The sequence below is a fragment of the Benincasa hispida genome, chromosome 4 (assembly GCF_009727055.1).
Source record: "Benincasa hispida cultivar B227 chromosome 4, ASM972705v1, whole genome shotgun sequence".
NCBI lineage: Eukaryota > Viridiplantae > Streptophyta > Magnoliopsida > Cucurbitales > Cucurbitaceae > Benincasa > Benincasa hispida.
The window spans coordinates 3687906-3711700 of record NC_052352.1 but is presented as its reverse complement, the minus strand read 5'-3'; the positions used below and the strand labels follow the sequence as shown (position 1 = coordinate 3711700).

The 23795-nt window shown below is 37.1% G+C and overlaps 2 protein-coding genes and 1 non-coding gene across 3 annotated transcripts; 2 read left to right on the top strand and 1 right to left on the bottom strand.

Moving 5' to 3' along the window:
• The first annotated feature begins 3458 nt into the window (after positions 1-3458).
• On the top strand, positions 3459-3565 carry LOC120076915. The gene has a single exon (XR_005481662.1). It is a non-coding gene; the product is annotated as a small nucleolar RNA R71 (small nucleolar RNA).
• Positions 3566-9427: 5862 nt separating this feature from the next.
• Positions 9428-12122, top strand: LOC120076789 (pentatricopeptide repeat-containing protein At1g25360-like). The gene has a single exon (XM_039030705.1). It carries the CDS (start codon positions 9588-9590, stop codon positions 11979-11981), a length of 2394 nt encoding a protein of 797 aa, XP_038886633.1. The 5' UTR covers positions 9428-9587; the 3' UTR covers positions 11982-12122.
• Positions 12123-13675: 1553 nt separating this feature from the next.
• LOC120076757 (ER lumen protein-retaining receptor erd-2.2-like) lies at positions 13676-18382 on the bottom strand. The gene is made up of 6 exons (XM_039030658.1): positions 17814-18382; positions 17329-17528; positions 16368-16511; positions 15491-15571; positions 14767-14891; positions 13676-13933 (listed from the first exon to the last, which is right to left on the bottom strand). Exons 1-6 carry the CDS (start codon positions 18034-18036, stop codon positions 13885-13887), a joined length of 822 nt encoding a protein of 273 aa, XP_038886586.1. The 5' UTR covers positions 18037-18382; the 3' UTR covers positions 13676-13884.
• Positions 18383-23795: the final 5413 nt, after the last annotated feature.

Below are 23795 nucleotides of genomic sequence, written 5' to 3'. Positions count from 1 at the left end.
TGACCACTATCCGCATACCAATGTAATTCTTCATTTTAAATAGTTGGCTCGTCTGGGAAAGGTTGCGTTTCACCTCTGACTAGTTACGGTCGTACTTCCTGGATTTTCTTAGTCTTACAATGGTCCGCAACCTGGTCTCCGTCCTTTTGGAATCAATGATTTCCCATTTTGAAATTCTGAAGAAGGAGACCGATCAAATCAATCTTGGCTTTCAAAAACGTCTTTCTTTGTCATCAAAATATTTTAATTGCCAAAGTTGGTTAGTGTGAACTATTACTTTAGCTCTAGCAGGAAAGCTCTGAAATTTTTTCAAGCAAATATACCGCAAACAATTCTTTTTCTTAGTAGTGTAATTTGTTTGAGCAGGGTTAAGGTTTTACTTGGCCTATGCGATGGGGTGTAGTCAATTGTTTTTCTTTCTTTTGCGCCAAGCTACTGCCCCATCGCATAACCTCTTACATCGCACATTAGCTCAAAGGGTGTATCCAGTCCGGTGCAATCAACACAGGTGGGGGTTGTTATGCATTCTTTAATATCTTGAATGGTTTGAGGCATTGGTCATCGAAGTCAAAACGCTCTTTCTGCCTTCAGCAACCGCCTCAATGGTCGTACAATCTTTTGAAAAAGTCTTTACACAAAACGTCGATAAAAAGCCCGCATGTCCTAACAAGCTCTTTTGAAAACCTTCACATTTTGGCTGGAGTGGGAGCTTTTTAATCGCCTCAATCTTTGCCTTGGTCCACCTCTAGCCGTCCCTTGGAGATTTGTGCCCAAGCACAATACCTTCCTCACCATGAAGTGGCATTTCTCCCAGTTCAAGCACCAGGTTCGTCTTCTTCACATCTCTTCAGTATTTTCTCTAGATTGTTTTGAGACAGACTTCGTATGTTTCCGTAACAACCGAGAAGTCCGTCCATGAAAATTTCTCTACCCAAAAATCTTCCAAGATACTCTGGAAAAGATGGCCATCGTACACTCTGGAATGTGCTCAGCGTATTGCATAGGTCGAACGACATGTGGTCCGAAAACGCAAATGTTCCATAAAGGCAGGTGAATGTGGTTTTCTCTTGATCCTCAGGAGCAATCATGATCTGGTTGTAGCTGGCATATCCATCCAAGAAGCAGTAGTAATCATTTCCTGCTAGGCGGTCTAACTTCTGGTCGATAAAAGGCAAAGGAAAATGATTCTTCTTTGTCGCCACATTCAGTTTGCGGTAGTCTATGCAGATCCGCCAGCTAGTGACGGTTCTCATCGGTATTAGTTCATTATTTTCATTTAGGACTACCGTCATCCTTCCTTTCTTCGGCACACATTGCACAGGGTTGACCCAGGTGCTGTTGGCGATTGGATAGATAATCTCTGCGTCCAACCATTTGATTTTTTCCTTCTTCATGACCTTCTTTATCGCAGGGTTGAGTCTATGTTGATGTTCGATCGATCCCTTTCTAATTGTTCTTAAGACATATCCTGTGCATGATATATGCGGGGTTGATTCCTCTAATGTTTGCTAGCATTTAGCCAATTGCTTTTATGTACCTTTTCAGGATGCTTAACAGTGCATTCTCTTTATCTTCATTAAGTGCAGAGGAAATTATTACAGGTAGTGTTTCATTCTGCCCTAGAAAAGCATACTTCGGGTGGTTTGGAAAGGTTTTCAGCTCTATTGTCGGTGGTTGTTCCAAGGATGGTTTGTGGGTTTTTCTTTCTTCATTCACTGTCAGCTTTTCTTCTCTGGTTGTTGTTTCTGTGATCGCATTGCAGGCTTCTATGGATGCGGTCGCATCGTCATCTTTATTTTCATCTTCAGACTTTTCTTCTTCATTCAAACTAGGATTATCATCGAATTCAGTGAGGTCTTCTTCTTCTGGGTATTTCATGACTCTGATAATATCAAACCTGAGCTTCTGTCCATTCACGCTCAGTGTGATCTCTCCCTTGTACACATCAATCTGAGCGCGACCAATGGATAAAAATGGTTATCCTAGGATGATGGGTACATCCTTGTCCACTTCATAATCCAGGATGATGAAGTTTGTCGGTAAGATAAATTTGTCAATCGTGACTAGGACATCCTTCACCTTCCCTTCTGGAAGCACAAGGGATCTGTCAGCTAATTGGAGAGTCACTGTCGTGGGCGCCAGCTGTCCCACATTTAGTTGCTTAAAAATTGAGAGGGGCATTAAGTTGATGTTGGCCCCGAGATCGCAAAGCACTTGACCAATATATAACCCTCTAATTGAGCAGGGTATTGTGAAACTCCCAGGGTCGCACATTTTCGGTGGAATAATGGTTTTTGCCCTTTGCGTCAATGCCATCGTTGAGAACTTACCTGTGCTTCTTTCTTCGTCACCATATCCTTCAGAAACTTTTCATATTTCGACATTTGATCAATCGCTTCAGTGAAAGATATGTTGATATGCAACTGTTTCAGCATGTCCATGAAGCGTTGATACTGCACTTCATCATTTTTCTTCTTTTTAAGTCTCTGGAGGAATAGTGGCAACTGTATTTTCACGGTTCCCTATTCTTTCGGCTTTGAAGTGGATGCAATCTCTGTTTCCATCACCTTCTTTTCTTTTGTTTCTTCTTGAGTCAACGGGGTCTGTGGTTCCATCGCAATTGGAGTAGTCTGGCTAGGCTCATTCTTCTCCTCCGCTACTGTCTTTCCACTTCCCAACATCACAACTTGACATTGCTCTTTTCCCGTACTCCCTGGGTTGCGCGGGAGTTCTGTTGAACTCGGCAGTGCCCCTTGCGGTTTATTCTTGAGTTCGCCCGCAATCTGTCCTATCTGAAGTTCAAGATTGCGGATGGACGTCGCTTGATTCTGAAGCACTGTTTTATTCATCTCAATATAATGCTTCAGTAAGCTTTCCAAAGATGAAGATTGTGGCGCCTGCGAACTGCTGGCTTGATTTTGCGTTTGACCATTTGTTCGCGGGAAAAATCCTTGTGGCCCTTCTTTTTGTGCCATTGGTTGAAAATTTTGTTGTTGATTTTTCCACGCGAAATTAACGTGGTTTCTCCACCCAGGGTTGTAAGTATTGGAAAAAGGATTATTTTTCACGAAATAGATAGACTGTGGGTTCCTCGGACACTCTTCCATTGGATGGCCTTCACTGCAAGTGGTACAACTTACGCTCATTTAGTCGATTGTGTTGACCTGCCCCTTTGCATTCCTAGACTGCTGATTATTATTCCTTGTATCAAATTCATCATCGCAGCCATTTGGTTCTGTAGGGATGCGATGGCCCCGTTATTTGCATCACTGTCCTTAATTCTTAGTCTTTGATCGCTTTCTCTCTAGTCTTCATGGTTCTTTGAAATGCGATCAAGTATGTTCTTAGCTTCGTCATAAGTTTTGTGGAGCAGACCTTCAGTTGTTGGCGCATTCGCAGCCTTCTACGATGCAAGGTTCAAACTATGGTAGAAAATTTCCATATGTAGACAATCTGGTAAGCCATTATGCGGGCAATCTCTTACCAGCCTCTTAAACATCGCCCAGGCGTCACTGAGTGATTCATCGATATCTTGTTCAAAATTGGTAATCAGCTTCCTCCTTCTGGCGTTTTCCATCAGAGGGAAGTACTTCTTCATGAACTTTTCCACTACATGTTCCCATGATGTAATCTCCCCTGGTTCGAGAGAATAAGCCCATTTCTGTGCTTGGTCACACAACAAAAACGGGAACAGTGTTAATTGAACCTCCTCAGCAGAGATTTTTGGGAACACAAACGTATTGCAGATCTCAATAAAACTCTGGAGGTGGGCGTGCGGATCCTCGCCACGCCTACCGCCAAACTGTTCGGTAGTTTGAATCATCTGCAACATCACCAATTTCATCTCGAATCTCGATCCGTCAAGAGCTGACCTCATAATTTGTGGTGAGAAATCATAAAGGTTGGGCGACGCATAGTCCTGGATGGGCCGATTGCAGTCGTTTGCCAAGAGGATGGGATTCGCCATGATATTATTTGCGTTTGGTGCTCTGTCTTTTGGTTGCTCCGCCATATTGGGATCTTTCTCTTGTTGTTGTTGTTGGCGGTTGTTTCTTCTTCTTCTTCGGAAAGTTCTCTCAATCTTTAGGTCGTAATTGGGCTCAGGATTTTGTCCTTCACTCATACGACGCCTGCTTCTTCCCTTACCTAAGGAGAGGCAATGCACAGAGACGGAGAGTCTGCAAAGAAAATAAAAAAATTACCATTAGCACGATGTATTGTCGTAGTCCCCAGCAACGGCGCCAAAAACTTGATGTGTGGTTAATATGATGAAATAATAGTGTATAATGCGATGGTGGTGTATGCATTATGCATGCAAGTTTTCCTAGCAAAATCCAAGTATAAATTCTACTAGGTTGCCTGGTAAGCCTAGGGTTGAACACAAAGACTATGGAGACAGTATGTGACGGTGATTTCTGATAACTTTGCGATAGGAAATAGACAATGCGTTGGTTGATATGTTATTTAAGGTATAGATTCTATGCGGCGAAATTGAGGAAATAGTTAATAACACGAAAGATACAATGAGTATGCGGGGGAACGGGTTGAGAAGGGTTTTAGCTAACACTTCCTAAGATTGCATTCACGTTATGCAATCATGCTACATACATACAACAACAAGTCATATTTCAATGCAAATGCTATAGCTCCTAGTTTTAAAATACATGCGATGTATGCGATGATGTCTATAGAACTTATGTCTAAGCCCCTATTCTTGTCTATGCGATGATGAATGACACACACATATACAAGGTAACCGTATACTACCATAACCTATTTCTAGGGTGCATGTGATGCATGTCAACAAACAAAGCTTATCTCTAAGTCTCTATCTCTTGCTTATGCAGATCTAATCTTGCTTTCTCAAGTCTAGATTCTAACCTAGCTCTCTCAAGTCTAGGTTCTTTCTTTAGACTCTTTCTCGAGTAGCTCTAAAGGGGTGATGGACGCAACATAAGACAAGATGATCGCATTCAATGAAGATCTTAGGTCATGCTAGCTAAGTATTTCTCAACCCATCTGGATGTTTAGTTACTCATGCGTAATGTAAAGAGAGTGAGCAGATATAGAGACGCAAGTTCCATCTTATAAATGAAATCAAGATACAGGATGACAATGGAAAGTAAAGATAGGGAGCCTGGTAGCAATTTCTTGCTTCCCAAGGCTTTTACACTGTTTTTCTCTACTCTGCCCCAAAGAATATTCTTGCTCTCGTAAGAGTCGGCCCTCTCTCTGTTCTCAACGCTTCCCGGCACTCTCTCGAGCTGACCAGGAACAATCTTCCGGTGTCTTCTTTTTTCTCTCACCTCCGCCTTTTAAGTGTAAGAAAACTATGAACAAAGGTTAATTATCTTCTGTGTGGTGACTCTCTATATGGCTCAGCTAGAATAGAACCGAACTTCTTTAATGAAGGTGGCCTTCGGTATTTATAGAGCTTCAGGGTGAAGAGCTTTTTCTCTCAAATGATTGCACTAATGGGATGTCATTAATTCTCTGTCTGACGCGCCGATTAATTGTCATCGAAAAGTTGAGTGTACTTGCTACAGTGTGTCATTAACGGCTTGTCAACTAAATTCGGATTTGATCGTCATCAGCTCTCTGTCCCATCGTGATTTATTAAGCTTTCACCTTGATGCGCCGGCTTTATGCGACCACCTTCTTGAGCGGATCTTCGCGAACGCATACGATCACATAGCCTTGCGGTCACAATTTCTTAATGCGCTCGGACACTAAATTTCTTGGATCGCAATTCTACCTTGCGCCAACGCATTTTTCCGCTCAAAATACGTAAATTAGCTGCTTTAATTCAATGGACGCATGCGATCGCAATGTTCTAAACTTAATGCTTTTGGACACGATTTTATATATTTTTACAGTCGCAATCCTTCATTGTTTTATATCTTTGCGTTGTAATAACATGCATTTCTGCCCGTTATCACATATTTATATCTAAGAAGGATTTAAAGATGCAGTTATCTATGTTAGCAATTAGAGGTAACTTTCAGTTTAGGGTAAAGAAGTTGAACACAACATTATACAAAGGTATATGCTTAATTGAAGAATGCAAATGGAGATTTCGAGCCGCTAAATTGAACAATTGTGAAATATTTAAGATCTCTAAGTATGACAATGTCCACACATATAGAAATGAAATATTTACTAACGATCATAGACAAGCTTCTAGTTGGGTTTTCAGACATTTTATTTCATCGAAGTTTGAAGACTTTAGTCATTCATATAGACCGAAGGACATTGTGAAGGATATAAAACAAGAGTATGGTGTGAGTTTAAGTTATGACAAGACATGGAGGGCAAGGGAAGAGGCGTTAATGCTTGTTATGAGGTCACTAGAAGAATCCTACAATAAGTTACCTAAATTTGGTGAAGCCTTATAAATTGAAAATCTTGGTTCAGCATTTAAATATAATTTGCAGGGAGATAAATATGTCAAGCACGTCTTCATGGCTCTTGGTGCTTCCATTAGGGGGTTTCTTAACTGCATTCGCCCTGTTTTAATTGTAGATGGAACACATTTAAGGGGTAAGTAAAGTGGTAAACTCCTACTTGCGACTGGGATTGATGGAAATAATCAAATATACCCAGTCGCGTTTGGTATATCTAGTAGAGAAACTGATGAATCTTGGGTGTGGTTTTTTCAGCAACTAAGATGTGCAATTGGGCAAGTTTGTGATTTGGTTATCGTATCAGATAGACACCCAAGCATAAAAAAGGTAATTATCATGGTCTTCCCAGAAGCATTTCATGGTATCTGCATCCATCACTTGAAAGCTAATTTATTAACTAATTTTAAGAATAAAGATATTTTGGATATTTTCAATAAAGCAGCCAAGGCAAGTCGTGAGTCTATATTTAACTACCATTGGAGTCAATTTGCAGGGTATCCAGATCCATGCAAATACCTAAAAGATATTGGTCTTGAGCGGTGGGCTAGGGTGTACCAATATAACAGAAGGTACAATCAAATGACAACAAACCTCGCAGAGTGCATAAACGGGGTGTTAAAAGATGCACGACAGCTACCAATCACGTAATTTCTATACCATATTAGAGGTTGGTTACATGACTTGTTAGACGTCGAACGGATGCAAATGGTACGTCAAAACTGTCGGACTATGCAATGGCAATAATTCGTGACACAGCAGACAGAGCAAGCAGACATGAAGTTAGGCCAATTGACCAACATGAGTTCGAGGTGATAGATGGAGGTTTAGAAGGCTGTGTAAATATTTACGCAAGAACATACACTTGTCGCAAGTTTGATTATTATGAAATCCCTTGTTCACACGTGATTGCTGCATGCAGGGTTCGGAATATTGATCCTATCTCTCTTTCTTTACAGGTATACTCTGTTGAATCAGTGTTGGTTGCGTATGTTGAACCTATTCGACCACTTGGACAATTTTCGGAGAGGAAGCAATCATCGGAATTCGTCGATGTGGAAACATTGCCTCCAAAAAGAGTTCCAAGAGTAGGTCGCCCACGAACAACAAGATTTCCTTCTGCAGGTGAATTTTGTCTAGTCCACAGGTGTTCTAGATGTGGGAAAGGGGTCACAACAAAATGACATGCAATCAACTTTTCAATACTGTCGAGTGATGTATGAATCTTTATTACTAATTATGTTGCATATCTTTATGGATTTTTATGCATTTGGATGATTTTTGTATGATTTTTTACATGAGCGAGGGCCCGGGAATTGGTATTATTTTATGATTTTTTGCATGAGCTCGACCAGGAATTGGTGTCTATTTGCATGGGTCCAACCGAAAATTGGTATTATTTTATGATTTTTTGTATGAGCTCGGCTAGGAATTGGCGACTATTTGCATGAGCCCAACCGGAAATTGGTATTATTTTCAGATTTTTTGCATGAGCCTGACCGGGAATTGGTATTATTTGCATGGGCCCGACCGAGAATTAGTATTATTTTATGATTTTTTGCGTGAGCCCAGTCGAAAATTGGTATTATTTGCATGGGCCCGACCAAAATTAGTATTATTTTATGATTTTTTGCATGAGCCCAACTAGGATTGGTATTATTTACATGGGTCTGGCCGGAATTGGTATTATTTTATGATTTTTTGCATGAGCCTGGCTGAAAATTGCGCCTATTTGCATGAGCCCGATCAGGAATTGGTATTATTTCATGATTTTTTACATGAGCCCGTCCGGGAATTGGCGCCTATTTGCATGAGCCCGATATACTTTGATGATTTTCTTATATATCCTTACCATTAATTATAAAAACAATCTAAGTCAACTATAAATTTTCATTCATCACTTCAACTATTAATTACAAAAAAGTTTACTAACCTCTAAAATAATGCTTTATTTGCCCAAATCTGAATGGCATATTGTCTACGAAAATATGTCATTCTATCTTGTGTTAAGGTGTCCATTTTGGACCCGGTTACATCATATTCAAAAAATTTACATGTGAACATACCACAGTCACCATTCTCATGTTGTTGAGGTACGAAAGCATCTCGGCGTAGAGTCCATCGATCCACTAGAAGATTACGAGGCTAAATTACCGCACCAGTACGGAGTAAATCGGGAAAGTTTTCGCACACTGATCTCATTTGGTGTTCCAAGTCTGCATTCGAATGTAATCCAATCAATGAATCGAACATGATTACTTCTCTAACCTGGAAGTCCGCACAAACAAGCACTCAGTGCATCCCAGAGAGGTTGAAAGCCATGTAAACAACATCGACATTGCTCCAAGGTACATCATGGTCAGTGTGTTTACCATTGACGTACTTTAATACATTACTCCAATCTTTTGTCGGCAAACCCATACCCGGCCGTTTCTTCCTCGTCCCGCCCCCCTTCCCAGTCAAACCCCTTCCCACCCCATCTCGCCTGACCCGTCCCCCCTTCCTGGTCAAGCCTTCCCCGCCCGGTTGCCTGCCCGGTATCTAAAGAAGCCCAGTCGGGCTTCATCGAATTGGAGATTCTCAAAGTTCGAAAATCGAAATTTAAAGCAAAAATATGATTGCTAATGTACAAATCAACTCATAAACCTACAATAGGCCTCAAAATCATTCTAAAATGCAATGTTTTTTTAACAAATAAATCAGAAAAAATTATGAAACCCCATTAAAATCCATAAAATCAAAATGCCAAAAAATCCAAAACCAAAACCCTCCTAAAATACTTACTTGATGAAGATGAACTGATGAACCTAAAGATGATGAACTGAATATTGATGAAAAACTAAAAGAATGTGACGAGTTGTGAGAAATTTTGAGAGAAATTTTAAGGGTTACAAGAAAACGGTCATTGAGGAAAGGAGGGTTTTGAATCTTTTTCCTAAAAAAAGAGGGTATAATGGTCTTTTCCTATCTACAAGTGATAAAAAATACATGATTTTTAAAAATTGTCATTTTTCTAAAATAAAACCTCCAATAGGCCATTTTCCCCAATTATGGAGGATCTCAAGCATCTTCTTGTTTGATGTTAGTTCTCCATGCTTCATCGCCACGCCAATGCTGCTTTATCTAATTTTTACTTCTAGTTTACTCTGTAAGTTGAAACAATGCTTCTAACTCCCTTTACACGCCATGAGAAATGCATTGGACGTCCGTGTTTTGGCGAACCGGTACGCCGCACAATTGCAACTCTGTTGCCCACAAAATCCTTCTTCATATTCACTTGCTCGGACTGTTCATGCCCACATGATTGCTTCGGGATTCAAGCCTCGTGGGCACCTTGTCAATCGTCTTCTTGATATATATTGGAAATCGTCGGATTTTGTTTGTGCCCGCCAACTGTTCGACGAAATTCCCCACCCAGATGCTGTAGCGAGAACTACATTGATTTCGGCGTACTCTGCGTTGGGGAATTTGAATATGGCTCGAGATATATTCAATGGAACTCCATTGAATATGAGGGACACTATTTTCTACAATGCAATGATTACAGCGTATTCGCACAAGGATGATGGCCATTCTGCTATTGAATTGTTTCATGCTATGAGACGGGCCAATTTTCAGCCTGATGACTTTACATTTACAAGCGTGCTCAGTGCTTTAGCGTTGATTGTTGATGATGAGCACCAGTGTGGGCAAATGCATGGTGCAGTGGTGAAATTTGGAATTGGGCTTGTTTCTTCAGTGTTGAATGCTCTTCTATCTGTTTATGTTAAGTGTGCTTCTTCACCATTGGTGTCATCGTCGTCATTGATGGCATCAGCTAGGAAACTGTTTGATGAAATGCCAGAGAGGGATGAGTTGACATGGACGACTTTGATTACTGGGTACGTGCGGAATGATGATCTGACTGGGGCACGTGAACTTCTTGACACAATGACTGAACATTTAAGTGTAGCATGGAATGCCATGATCTCTGGATATGTACATCATGGTCTTTTTGAGGATGCCTTGACATTGTTTAGGAAAATGCGTTTGCTTGGTGTCCAGCACGATGAGTTCACCTACACTAGCGTGATCAGTGCTTGTGCCAATGGTGGTTTTTTTCAACTGGGAAAAGAGGTGCATGCTTACATTTTGAAAAATGAATTGAACCCAAATCATGATTTTTTATTGTCTGTGAGTAATGCATTGATTACTTTGTACTGGAAATATGGTAAGGTTGATGGGGCACGGAAGATTTTTTATGAGATGCCAGTTAAAGATATTGTTTCATGGAATGCAATCTTATCGGGGTATGTAAATGCAGGGCGTATGGAGGATGCAAAATCTTTCTTTGCACAAATGCCAGAGAAATGCCTTCTTACATGGACTGTGATAATTTCAGGATTAGCACAAAATGGATTTGGAGAAGAGAGTTTGAAGCTGTTTAACCAAATGAGGTTAGATGGCTATGAACCCTGTGATTATGCATTTGCAGGTGCCATCACAGCTTGTTCTGTGCTTGGAGCATTGGAGAATGGTCGTCAACTCCATGCTCAGATTGTTCATCTCGGCCATAATTCAAGCCTCTCAGTTGGCAATGCAATGATCTCAATGTATGCAAGATGTGGAGTGGTTGAAGCTGCCAGAACTGTGTTTCTAACCATGCCTTTTGTGGACTCCGTTTCATGGAATGCGATGATTGCAGCACTGGGACAACATGGGCATGGCGTAAAAGCAATAGAACTTTATGAACAAATGTTGAAAGAGGGTATACTCCCTGATAGAATAACGTTTCTTACAGTTCTCTCCGCGTGTAGTCATGCAGGTCTGGTTGAAGAAGGACGCCGCTACTTTAATTCAATGCTTGAAAATTATGGTATTACCCCGGGTGAGGATCATTACGCTCGGATGATCGATTTGTTTTGTCGAGCAGGGAAGTTTTCAGATGCAAAGAATGTCATCGATTCCATGCCTTGTGAAGCTGGGGCACCAATGTGGGAGGCTCTTCTTGCTGGTTGCCGGATTCATGGAAACATGGAGTTAGGAGTAGAAGCTGCTGAAAAGCTTTTCGAGCTATTACCACAACACGATGGAACCTATATACTTTTATCAAACATGTACGCCAATGTTGGGCGATGGAACGATGTCGCTAGGACGCGAAAACTAATGAGGGATCGAGGGATTAAAAAGGAGCCTGCTTGTAGTTGGACTGAGGTCGAGAACAAAGTTCATGTGTTCTTAGCGGATGATACAGTGCACCCTGAGGTGTTATCTGTGTACAAATATCTAGAGAAGTTGAACCTTGAAATGAAGAAATTAGGATATATTCCAGACACAAAGTATGTGTTACATGATATGGAATCTGAACACAAAGAATATGCCTTATCTACTCACAGTGAGAAGCTTGCAGTTGGGTTTGGGCTAATGAAGCTACCTCAAGGGGCCACTGTAAGGGTTTTCAAGAACCTTAGGATATGTGGGGATTGTCACAATGCATTCAAGTTTATGTCTAGAGTGGTGAGGAGGGAGATAGTAGTAAGAGATGGAAAGAGGTTTCATCATTTCAAAAATGGCGAATGTTCGTGCGGTAATTATTGGTAATATTATTACACTCTGTTCTTAGTGGTGATGATGGGGGTGTTTCTCAAATTAAGAGTGATGTTTGGGACTTTTTTTTTAATTATTATTATTATTATTATTATTATTATTATTATTATATCAAATAACTTTAGTGTCTCTAAATCGCAGAAGGTGTGTCTATTTGTCTAATATGTCCTTCAACTTTTCTTTTTGGATCTAATATCTCTAAATTTTCAATTTTGTATATGATAAAACTTGGATAACTTCAAAACATTTTAAGATAATTGATCTATTAGATATGATTTAGTATCATGTCTTAGGAAACACTAAACTTTCAATTTTGGCCATATTAGATTCAAGTTAAGAGATTAATTTTGTAACTTTTAAAGTTTAAGGACCAAATAGACACAAACCCTCTCTATGATATAAGACTGCGTTTACCCACCTGTAAACATAATAAATCAATGATAATCTGAAAAGTTTGTCCCATTTGATTACGTTTGTTGTTGTTTATTGTATTCCATAATTGTAATGAAATGTGAAGGCCACTTTGAATTTTGTTACAAAGAATTTAATCTGAGTGGGGTATCGAGAGTGCTTATTGCTCATCAATCTGATTGCATTTGAAATTTACGTGGGACCTACCAGTCGTTATCATTATCTTTACTGTTATCGTTACAGATACTGTTATTGCTATAGTATTAAAATTATGAATATGTCAAATTGATTGGTATCGTTTATCATTATCGTTACCATTACTACTAGGATCTAGAGGTGCCAATAACAGTATTAATAAATAGATTTGTAATTCTAAGTAAACGCGATAAAAAAAACAATCTAATTACATTTGTGGTTCAGACTCATTACCATTACGATTACATCACTTTTAATTACGATTTGGTGAATGTTGCCTAAAATTACTAGTTATATTAGTACATGTGTAAGAGACAAAATATTAATGTTCTTTTAGAGCAATGTGAGATAAGGTCATGATCATTTATATATTGATGTTTTTTTAGAGTAATGTAATAGACAATATATATATATATATAATATATATATATATATATATATATATATTATATATATATATATATATCAACAATATGAGATAAGGTCATGATCATTTAAGGATATTCATTTATCCAATTGAAACCCACCTCGAAAGGCCAGGGAATCTTCGTTTGAGGGAGAGCGGGAAAAATTGTCCAAAATTGTTCGTCTCCAAGGTTTGAGAAAATGTTTTAAATATTGTTGTCGCTACAAGTGCTACTATAATCACTACCAAGGATGAGCAAGCCATAGAGACGTCGGAAAAGTTACATAGGTCCTAGTTAAATAAGTTAAATTAAGATCTGGGTTAACTTGCTCACCAGCATAATGGTCGAGCTGATAAATATGACATTGTAACTACATGACAATTTGTCAGTTCATTTATAGCTCACTAACAAGGAATATATTTAATTTTGTTAACATCAGAATCAAAATTCTGAATCAATGGAGTTTGAAGTCTTGAAAGTTGATAGTTGAAATTCTGCCAAATTTACATATTCCCTTTCTGTTGCTTTCTTCCTACTCTGTTGTGCTTGTGCTTGCTTTTCAAAACTACTTTTATTCTTTTGATTTGACATTTTGCAAATTTCACTATAAACAAGAATCAGTTTGAAAAGTATTAAGGCGAAACTGGTTGGAAGATAATGAGTGATCTTGACTCAAGCAAGTGAAATGTCAATAGCATCTTTTATTATTTTTGTGACTATAATGTAGGTTGGTTGCATATGCACCAGTTTAGGAAGCATTTTTTTTCCAGTTCAGTCACAGCGTTCACTACAAAAGAAAGAAAACAAAAATATGCACAGGTATGGTCACCGAACGCTGTTTCACACTACGGCAACAGGTAGCCACCTCTGGTGCGATTTCTATCTCAGACTACTCCGGCAGGGAGGCGCACGATGAGCTGACCACCAAGAACACTGCAACAATAGTATTGAAAGAGCTCACAAACTTATACATAGCAAGAAGAACAAACATGATTTCTTACATTAACAAGACTTTTTAAATCTCAAACATGATTTAAGGTAAATTTAATTATAATATTTAACCCTTAATTCATCCGACCCAATTTTAGTCATTGCCACAGAAATATTACTTACGAGTCAATGAATACATGATAACACTCCATTTATAATGTAAATTGAATCCACATCACAATTTTCACAACCAACACTAAACATAGAAATATGATGAGATCTGGAGGACTTAGAAAACAGAGGGTAATATATTCATCAAAAGAGCCAAAGAACAGCCTAAGGGCAGGGGACTCGAACTAAAATGTTCAGATGCCCAGAATTAAGACTTTGAAAATTGAGATACCAAAACAGGGAGAAATTTGATAAAACTTAAAAGGCACTTGTGGCAACCATCTGGTTTTTGAAAATTAAGCCTATAAACACTCATTCCATCTCTAAATTTCTTGAATTAGTATCTACCTTCCCCCATGTTTCTAAGAAGGAAGCCAAATTTTGAAAGCTAAAAAAATAGTTTTGAAAAACTTGGTTATTTTCTTTTTTAAAAATTTGGTTAAGAACTCAACTCTTATACTTTTTTTTGTTTTATCCACGAGTGTCCGGACCAATTTATGTGCACCTCGACTCTTGTACTTGAGAAAGATGCAAATCATTGTGAGATTATGAAGGAATAGGCTTAATTTTCGAAAATAAAAAACAAAACTATTACCAAACGAGACCTTAGGAACAAATCCAATAGTAATAATGATATAAATCATTAAAGGGAGTAGAGCACCAACCTTTTAACATAGTAATAACAAAAATCTGCAAGAACAAAAGTTTGGACAATTTCTGCAAGGAGAACCATAGGTGGCCAAAATCCAGTTCCCAATGCTACCAGCATTCTCCCACGTGTTGCTACCATCTATGCATTATTATTTTTGAAAAAACAAGAGAAAAAGAACGTTAACTATAGATCAAGTCTATGTATATTCAAATTACAGACTAAAGTTGATATAAAGGACATGCAACAAAATCAATGAATCAATAAAGAAATAATGTTAAGAGCCAAATCAATCAAGTCCTGCCTTTGGTTACGGAGGTAAGGTTAAAATATGGTTTTCGTCCTTCAACTTTTATCCACTTTTCATTTTGGAAAGCTCAATTTTAGAACTCAAGTTTTCATTGAAGTACAAATTTAGTCCCTGCCATAAAAGTAGGGATCAATTACGGTAAGATGTATATACATACATTACAGATAACGTGTAACATTACCTCATGTTTTAAAAAACTTAGGATATGACATATATATGGCATGGACTAAATCTGAAGTTTAAAGTTGTAGGACTAGAATGAAATTTTGAAAGTCAAGAGACCAGATTAGAGAAGTACATAAAATTTTGGGCATCGAAATCAAATTTTTAAAAGAAATTAATAAAACTCCCAACCAAAAGATTTGAACAAGTTTAAAAAAAAAATTAAGGTACAAATGCAACATATGAAGTTTGAGATTCATGGAAAAACCTGAAGAACCCAATGTGCACAGCTCAGGAACCTGGCAACTCCCAAGGCAAATACATAGTGTGCAGTGAATGGCTCAACGATCTGGACCAGTGAAAGCAATAAATGAAAGGAATACAAAATTTAAGAGAGTTGCAAAAGAAACAAAATTTAAATATAAGCAATTTTGAACTTTCTACTCGGCCACAATGAGCAAAATTCTTTTTGAGGAATTCATCTTTTTACCTTAGAATTACTCAATGACATGTGCCAATTGTAGCATTATACTTTCAACTTTATCAAATTTAACCCAAAATGACTGATATGGATTACTACGTGAGCATTGGTGTCTATTCCCCCCTTCCCCCCCCCTCCTGAGTTTAAGTATTCATTTACCTACTTGGTTCTGTAGCTAAGTTTAGGTATTGCGTAGTTTGGTTAAGATGTTCTTGTAATATATATACATATATATATACATAGAGGAGAGTGTTTGAATCAACTTGCACCACTTTGACTATTTCAACAAGACAACCATATGATCCTACTACATTTGATCGCCATAGAAACTATTAGGATATTAAATCCTAGATAAGGTGACCACCATGACTTTTACTCATTCCCTTTCAACCCTTTTACTATTTACATGAGCTCTTATTAACCAGTAGGCCAAATTATGGTGGTTGTTGTGCCTTGATTGTGAGTTGGTTTTGAGTGTTCTTTTGTTGAAATATGTACAACTTATTGATTAATTTTTTGGACAATTTTCGAATAAAGAAAATATGGAAGAATATGTAAAATTAATATTCACTTTTTTTTCAATGATAAACCAACATTTCATTGAGAAAAAATGAAAAAACAGAAACAGAAACAAAGGTAGAACAGAAATAAAGGGGAGAGGAACCTTTATGTTCTGCATTACTCGCAACTGAGGTAGAACAGAAACAGCTTCAAGGTAAACACAAAACGCCCAGAAAATTCTTTGTAAAAAAGAAACTCTTGCAGGTGTCGGATGAATCAAAATGGCGAGTAAAATACATGGTACCACCTGCATCCAAGAATAATATCCAATGAATTGAGTTATGAAGAGCTATAGGCTGAACATTACCATTGAGTATTGAACTACAACACATCAAACAATTTTTGAAGCATTCAAGTCTTCTCCAAGCCAAGTCAAGAGTCTTTGCAATTAACCATCAGTAGCAGAATTTGCTGATCAAGCCGCATGTATTACAAACTATAAAATCTAACAATAATGAAACTTCATAGAAGAAGTAATTTGGTTTTTTTTTTTTTCTTTCTTTTTTATGAAATATATCTCAATGCATTCTTCTCGATGAAAGTTTGGTTTTTCTTTTCTTTTATGAAATATGTCTCAAGCCATTTTGTGGGCTCCTGTGTATGTATTATATATTTCCATTCTTCTCAACGAAAGTTTGCTTTTTTTTTATTACAGAAAATTTCTGACTGCATTCTAAAAGTTCAACTTGGAGGCAACAAGTTTGGGCTTCAAGACTTAAGCCTAAAAAGCTTTTTAAACCATTGATAGAAACAGTTAAAACGAAGTCAATGGCAGACTTCAGTCTGCATTATCAGACTGATTTTCAATAAACAGACATCTCAAAGATGAAAACTCACATGACTTGCAAAACATATAGGCAATGATTCCAAACAAATCAAATTTGTAGACTTGCTTCAAAAAGTAAGCCAAAAATTTCAGCAAAGAAAGCAAATCGCTCCATTTATTGAAGTGGTTAGATTCAGTGCACATATGCAAATATCTGTGAAAGGTCATTCAAAGGTTCAACCCACATCACAATTTTGCCGAACAAGATGAAAAACCCAAGTTCAAGAAGTAGACTCACCAAGTATAGAACTTTGAAATTATCTTTATCTCCCATGTAGCTGGCTTTGAGCTTATAACGAATCATGTAAATAACCCAAAGAGTTGCTACTAAAGTAGCCAAATCAAGAAATGTGTGCACATCATATTCGATCACAAAGCTGCAATAGAGTCTAGCAGCTAGAAAATAGGCCGTTAATTCCTGTGATTTGAGCGAAAGACCTGCAGAAAAAAGAAAAAAACGAAGGATATAGAACTCAAGTTTACTCTAAATTGTTGAAAGTAAAGCTCAATCCAGATCAAAGGGCAAACCCGAACATCAAAATCAGAAAAACAACCAGAAGAAGCTGAACCAACTAACCATCAAAATCCGAAACAAAAACCAATTCCATCAACCACTAGTTAATCAGGCTCGAAAGAAACTCAACTAAGCAACACCGATCAAATCAAAACCAAAGAAAAATAACGAGAAATTCAAATTAAAATTACAGAGACACAGAATTATACCTGCACAACTCCTCTCCTTCATGAGCTTAAAAATAAGAACCGCAATTCCGATGGCATGAACAGCCTCAGCAGCCACAAAAAGCTTGTTGTGATCATGAACCATCACATAGAGAAGAAGAAGAGAGATAATCGCAGACACCACTCCCAAAAACGCTTTCATCTTCGGCGGTTGCCTCCGAACCCATGTCGTAATTGCATGAATCGGCCTCCTGGGAATCTTCATTCCTTCTCGATTCTCTCTTCTAACCCTAAAATTTCCCTAACACCCGATACCCTCTAAAGAAGTCGCAAGCTCAAGAGAGTTTGGTGAAGAAATTAGGTATTAATTTGAAGCAATGTTTGGGCCCGGTCCTTGGAATTAATGGGAACTCATTGAAGTTGCGTCCCAATTGAAATGGGGCGGGCAACGGGTATAGGATGTCAGTAAAATAATGAAAAGGGGAATAAGTTTCGCCATTAATGAGGGCATTAGCGAGCTCCATCGCTACAGAACTGAACCCACTGAGAATTAAATTATTCGGATTATTGCAATGATCACGTTGCGACAGAACAAGAAGCGTGGTGGCATTGCTAATCCAATCCTCAAAAGAATTGCGATATCGACTGGGCATAGCGTATTGACACGACGAACTCGCATTATGGAAAATTATGGTTGGTGTGGTTGGTGGATAACTGCAATTTATTAATGCATTGAGATATGATGTGAGAGAGGCCAAAAGCTCCCCTCCACACTCCAAGTGCAACAAGGACCCAGGAAGAACAACGGCAATTTAATGTAACATTCAAATGAAAATAATATTTTAGAGTCTCACTATAATTTTCAATGTGATTTTCTGACAGTACTTTATTTTCTAAAACAATTGACAGTGTAACCTACATTTTAAAAAATTATATTGATTTAAAAACTTTTGGTTTAGTTCTTATACTTTTATTTTATTTTTTTTATTCGTTTTGATCCATCCACTCTTAAAATGTTTATTTTTTTCTTATACTTTCATCTTTAATTCATTTTTGTCTCTATGCTTTAAAACGTTATCATTTTGATCTTTTCATTTTCACTTTTAAAAGATAAAAATTGTCACTTTTTTTAAAGTTCAAAAACAAAAATGAACTAAAGTTGAAAGTAAAATAATCAAAATCGAAAGTATAAGAATTAAAGTAGAATTTAAATCAAAACTCTTTGTAATCATTGAGAGAGGTTACTCTCCAAAAAGTGACTTTAAACTAGAGTGATTGACCCAAAAAAAAAAGTATCATAGAATGTAATAATTAGACAAATACATTTGTGATTAGTAGATTTAAGGTAGGTTTCACTCATTTTTGGACTACTAATCACAAAGTAGAATCACTTTTGAATGTAGTGCTCTAAACACATTTTCTTAAAACTAAACAAATACATATTAAAAGTAGTTCCCCAAAAAAGAACATCTTAAACCGATGTGAAAGAGTGAAATCTACCTTAAATCTCCTTAGTTTTTCTTTTTTCTTTTTCTTTTTCTTTTTTTGAATAAAAGTTTTCATAGTTTTAAGGTTAAATACAGTTTAATCCTTAAAAGTCCATTTTTGTAAATTACATTATAAGACAACATTAAATAAATCAAAATGTATATTGCATTTTATATTTTAATTCATTTTATCATAAATCAAAATTAATTTATTTTTAAAAGTTTTATTTATTTTTAATTTTTTAGTACAAATAAAAATTGTGTACTCAATACTATTACTATTACTTAAAGATTTGAATTCTCATCCTACCATGTTGAACTAAGAAAAATACAAATCCAAGGTATGGAATGTGAACAAATTTAAATTAAACTTGATAATTATGCTTCTACAACTCTCTTTTGATATATTTGGTTTTTAAAAGTTAAGCTTTTACTTTCACTATTGATTTCTTTGCTTCATTATCTATCTTTTTCAAAAAAAAAAATTGATGAAATAACTACTACTATGAAAAGAATTTCCAAAAAAAAATAATTTTTTTTGGAATAACCAATAAATGTATCTCTACAAAAAAATCCAAATTGTTAGAAAATATTTCTATAAGCACCGTTTTTGAAGTAACTACATCTCTAGAAGCATTTCCAATAACTTTTAAATATTAAAAAACATTTTACCACATTAAAAAAAAAAAGAAAAAAAAAAGGCCATTCTTTCTAAGACTTTTTTTAAAAATATATATATATTTTAGTTCAACTACCAATGAAAACCATAAATTTATCTAACCTCTTGATCAAAGACATGCATTTAAACTAGTTGAACTACATTCAAATTCACTTCTAAAATCAATTTTACTAAATTAGAAATACTATAGATGGTTAAATGGAAAATTAGATCTCTATGATTCAAAGAAATTTAGAATTTAGTCCAAAAATTAGAGGATTAAATTTTAGTTTTTCAAAATTATAGAGACTAAAGTTTAAAAATGACATAACCAAATTTGTAATTATAAGACACGGAAACAATGGTAAGGAAAAAGGAAGTTGTTGAATTAACCTTGGGAGGTGGAGGAGCAGCAGCAGTGGCAGTATTAATCTTAGAAAATATATCAAACAAAGTAGTTTGAAAGTAGGAAGCAGCTCTTCGAAAGTAGAGAAATGCAGCATCGCTGGCTTTTAGCTTCAACTCCGACAAGTTCCGATCAATTACAGGTTCGTGCTTTGAAACATATGGTCTGAAAAACGAATCATACACATGGTTCGCTCCCTGTCAACACAATGTTGCTTACCAAACATTTTAATCATCAATTTCATTCCTCAAAGTTATCGTTAATATATGTATGGAACTAAATATAAATTGATCATTCTAATCCCGCCGGCAAGAAAGCTTCAAGATTAGTCAAGATTCAAAGAAGCAAAAATCTTGAAGTCTTTCAGTTGAATTTCAAAACAGATATGGCAATAGCAAGGTATGGCATTGAGAAATTTGATGGGAAAGATGATTTTGGTTTGTTGAAAGCCAAAATTAAGGCTATCTTGGGACAACAGAGGGCACATAAGGCCCTAGATGATCCAACAAAGTTGTCAAGCACAGCAATAGAAGAAGAAAAAGAAAACATGGAGCTAATTGCTCATGGAACACTAGTTTTAAACTTGTCAGATAATGTCCTAAGGCAAGTGATTGATCAAGAGAGGGCTTATAAGATATGGACAAATTGAATGAGCTATATGAGACAAGAAATCTTTCCAACAAACTTTTCCTAAGAGAAAGGTTCTTTACATTCAAAATGAGTGCTTCAAAGTCTTTAACAGAGAATCTAGATGATTTCAAGAGAATTACTACTAAGTTCAAGACTCAAGGAGAAGAAATTGGGGCAGATAATGAAGCATTTGTGCTTCTTAACTCATTGCCTAATTCCTATAGAGAAGTGAAGACAACCTTAAAATATGGGAGAGATTCCATTACTACTGATATCATAATTTCTGCTCTTAAGATCAGAGAAATGGAGCTCATTACAAGCAAAGAAGACAAGTTTAGTGCAGAGGGCTTGTTTGTAAAGGGGAAGTCAAAACAGAACAACAAGGAAAAAGGCAAACAGAGCTCAAATGAAGAAGAGGAAGAGAAGACCAAGGTCAGATGCAAATATTGTAAAAAACTTGGACATTTGATCAAAGATTGCAGAACATTGAAGTGGAAAAATGAGCAGAGAAATAAGCAATCTCAACCACAACCCAAAGTCCAACCTAATCAGTTAGGTGAAGCCTTAGTTTGTGAGGACTCTTATTTTTATTCTGATGCTTTGGCTACTTCTAATTGCAGGGCAGAAGAAGAAGCTAATAAGAACCTAGATTGGGTTTTAGATTCAGGGTGTTCTTTCCACATGACACCTTATAAAGGCTGGTTTAGTACTTACAGAGAATTAGATGGAGGATCAGTCTACATGGGAAACAATAAATCATGTTCAGTGGTTGGGATTGGCTCAGTCTCATTAAAACTAGAAGATGGAACAGCCAAGCTCTTAAGAAATGTCAGACATGTGCCTAAACTGAAGAGAAATCTAATTTCACTAGGCATGCTTGATTCCATTGGTTGTGAATACAAGGGTAAGAAAGGTTACTGTGAAGTTTTGAAGAACAGTAAGCCTATCCTTAGAGGGGTGAAGATTAATAGAGTGTATGTAGTACAAGGAGTTCATAAGGTACACTCAACTTTGATTGTGACTCAAAATCAGCCTACTGAAGGAGATCCATGGCACAAAAGACTCTTACACATTAGTGCCAAAGGTCTACAAGCTCTAGCCAACCAAGGTATTCTACCTAAGGGAGTTCATCAGAGCCTATTCTTTTGTAAACATTGTGTAATAGGGAAGGCTACTAGGCAGAGCTTTGTGAAGGCTCAGCACACAACTAAGGCCATCCTTGATTATGTGCATTCAGACCTATGGGGTTTTTCACCTTTTCAATCATTAAGTGGAGTTAGGTATTTCTTAATTTTTGTTGATGACTATTCAAGAAAAAGTTAGATCTATTTCCTTAAATCTAAGGATTTAGTTTTTGAAAAATTTAAGGAATGGAAGATCATGGTTGAAAAAATGTCTAACTGTCAGATTAAGTGTCTAAGAACTGATAATGGGCTTGAGTACTGTGCAGAGGAGTTCACTGTTTATTACAGACAACATGGTATAACTAGACACAAGACAGTTAGGTATACACCTCAGCAAATTGGGGTGGCAGAGAGGTTGAACAGAACAATAATGGAGAGAGTAAGAAGCCTATTGTCTGATGCTATACTTCCTGAGAAATTTTGAGCAAAGGTAGCCTCATATACTATCTATACACTGAATAAATGCCCTCATGCATCTCTTAACCTTCTAACCTGAAGAAAGGTGGACCAAACAGCCTCTTAACCTGAATAACCTAAGGGTGTTTGGCTGCACTGGCTTTGTTCATCAGAGTAAAGGGAAATTAGCTGCCAGAGCTGTGAAGTGTATGTTTTTGGGCTTCACAGAAGGTGTTAAGGGGTTTAAAATGTGGCACCCTACTGAGAAAAGATGCATAACTAGTAGAGATGTAGTTTTCAGAGAAGATGAGGTGTATATGCAGAGATCTAATCCTAATGTTTCAGTACCTCAAGAGAAGAATGATAAAATTGAGGTGGAGCAAGTTTTAATTCCTACTTCTGATCCTTCAAGCTTTGAATCATATCTTGATCAATTACCTCATCTAGAAGAAGAAGTAGAAGATGCTACTATTGATCCTGAGCAAGAAGAACCAGAGTTGAGAAGTTATAGCATAGCTAGAGATAAGCAGAGAAGAAACATTGTGCCACCATCAAGGTATAAAGAGTACTTAGCTTTGAATGCTTCCGATCTAACTAATGATTCAGAACCCTCAACCTTTGAGGAAGCAGTGAGTTGTTCTAAAGCTAAGATGTGGATAGAAGCTATGAATGAAGAGGTTAATTCACTGATGAGAAACAACATATGGGAGTTGACTCATTTGCCTAAAGGATGCAAACCAATTGCATCCAAATGGGTATACAAGTTGAAGGAAGGTTTCCCTAATGATCAAGGGCCTAGATTTAAAGCTAGGCTGGTTGCTAAGGGCTTTACACAGAGGCGAGATGTTGATTTTAATGAGATTTTTTCTCCAGTGGTAAAACAGACTTCTATCAGATTATTGTTGTTTATTGTGGCTCAAAATAACCTAGATCTGGAGCAATTAGATGTCAAAACAGCTTTTCTACATGGCTTTCTAGAGGAAGTTATCTACATGAGCCAACCGAAGGGGTATGAGGTCAAAGGGAAGGAAGATTATGTGTGCCTACTGAAAAAATCTATCTATGGCCTCAAACAGTCCCCTAGATGCTGGAATAGAAGGTTTAGTGATTTTTTTCAGAAGAATGGTTTCTATAAAATCTCCTATGATAGCCGTGTTAACATAAATACAGAGTCCTATACTTATCCTAACTACTTGTTACTATGTGGATGACATGCTTCTAGCAGGAGCAACCATGAAAGAGCTGAATAAAGTAAAAGATCTA

Bases quoted from the DNA above. Each gene is read 5' to 3' on its own strand.
- LOC120076757 (XM_039030658.1), bottom strand. From the start codon at position 18,036: ATGAAGATTCCCAGGAGGCCGATTCATGCAATTACGACATGGGTTCGG. The intron at 17,529-17,813 runs GTATAATTCTGT...TTTTTTCTGCAG, and splicing joins GAAGGAGAGGAGTTGTGCAG to GTCTTTCGCTCAAATCACAG. The intron at 14,892-15,490 runs GTTTTTCCATGA...AATAATGCATAG, and splicing joins GTGCACATTGGGTTCTTCAG to ATGGTAGCAACACGTGGGAG.
- LOC120076789 (XM_039030705.1), top strand. From the start codon at position 9,588: ATGAGAAATGCATTGGACGTCCGTGTTTTGGCGAACCGGTACGCCGCA.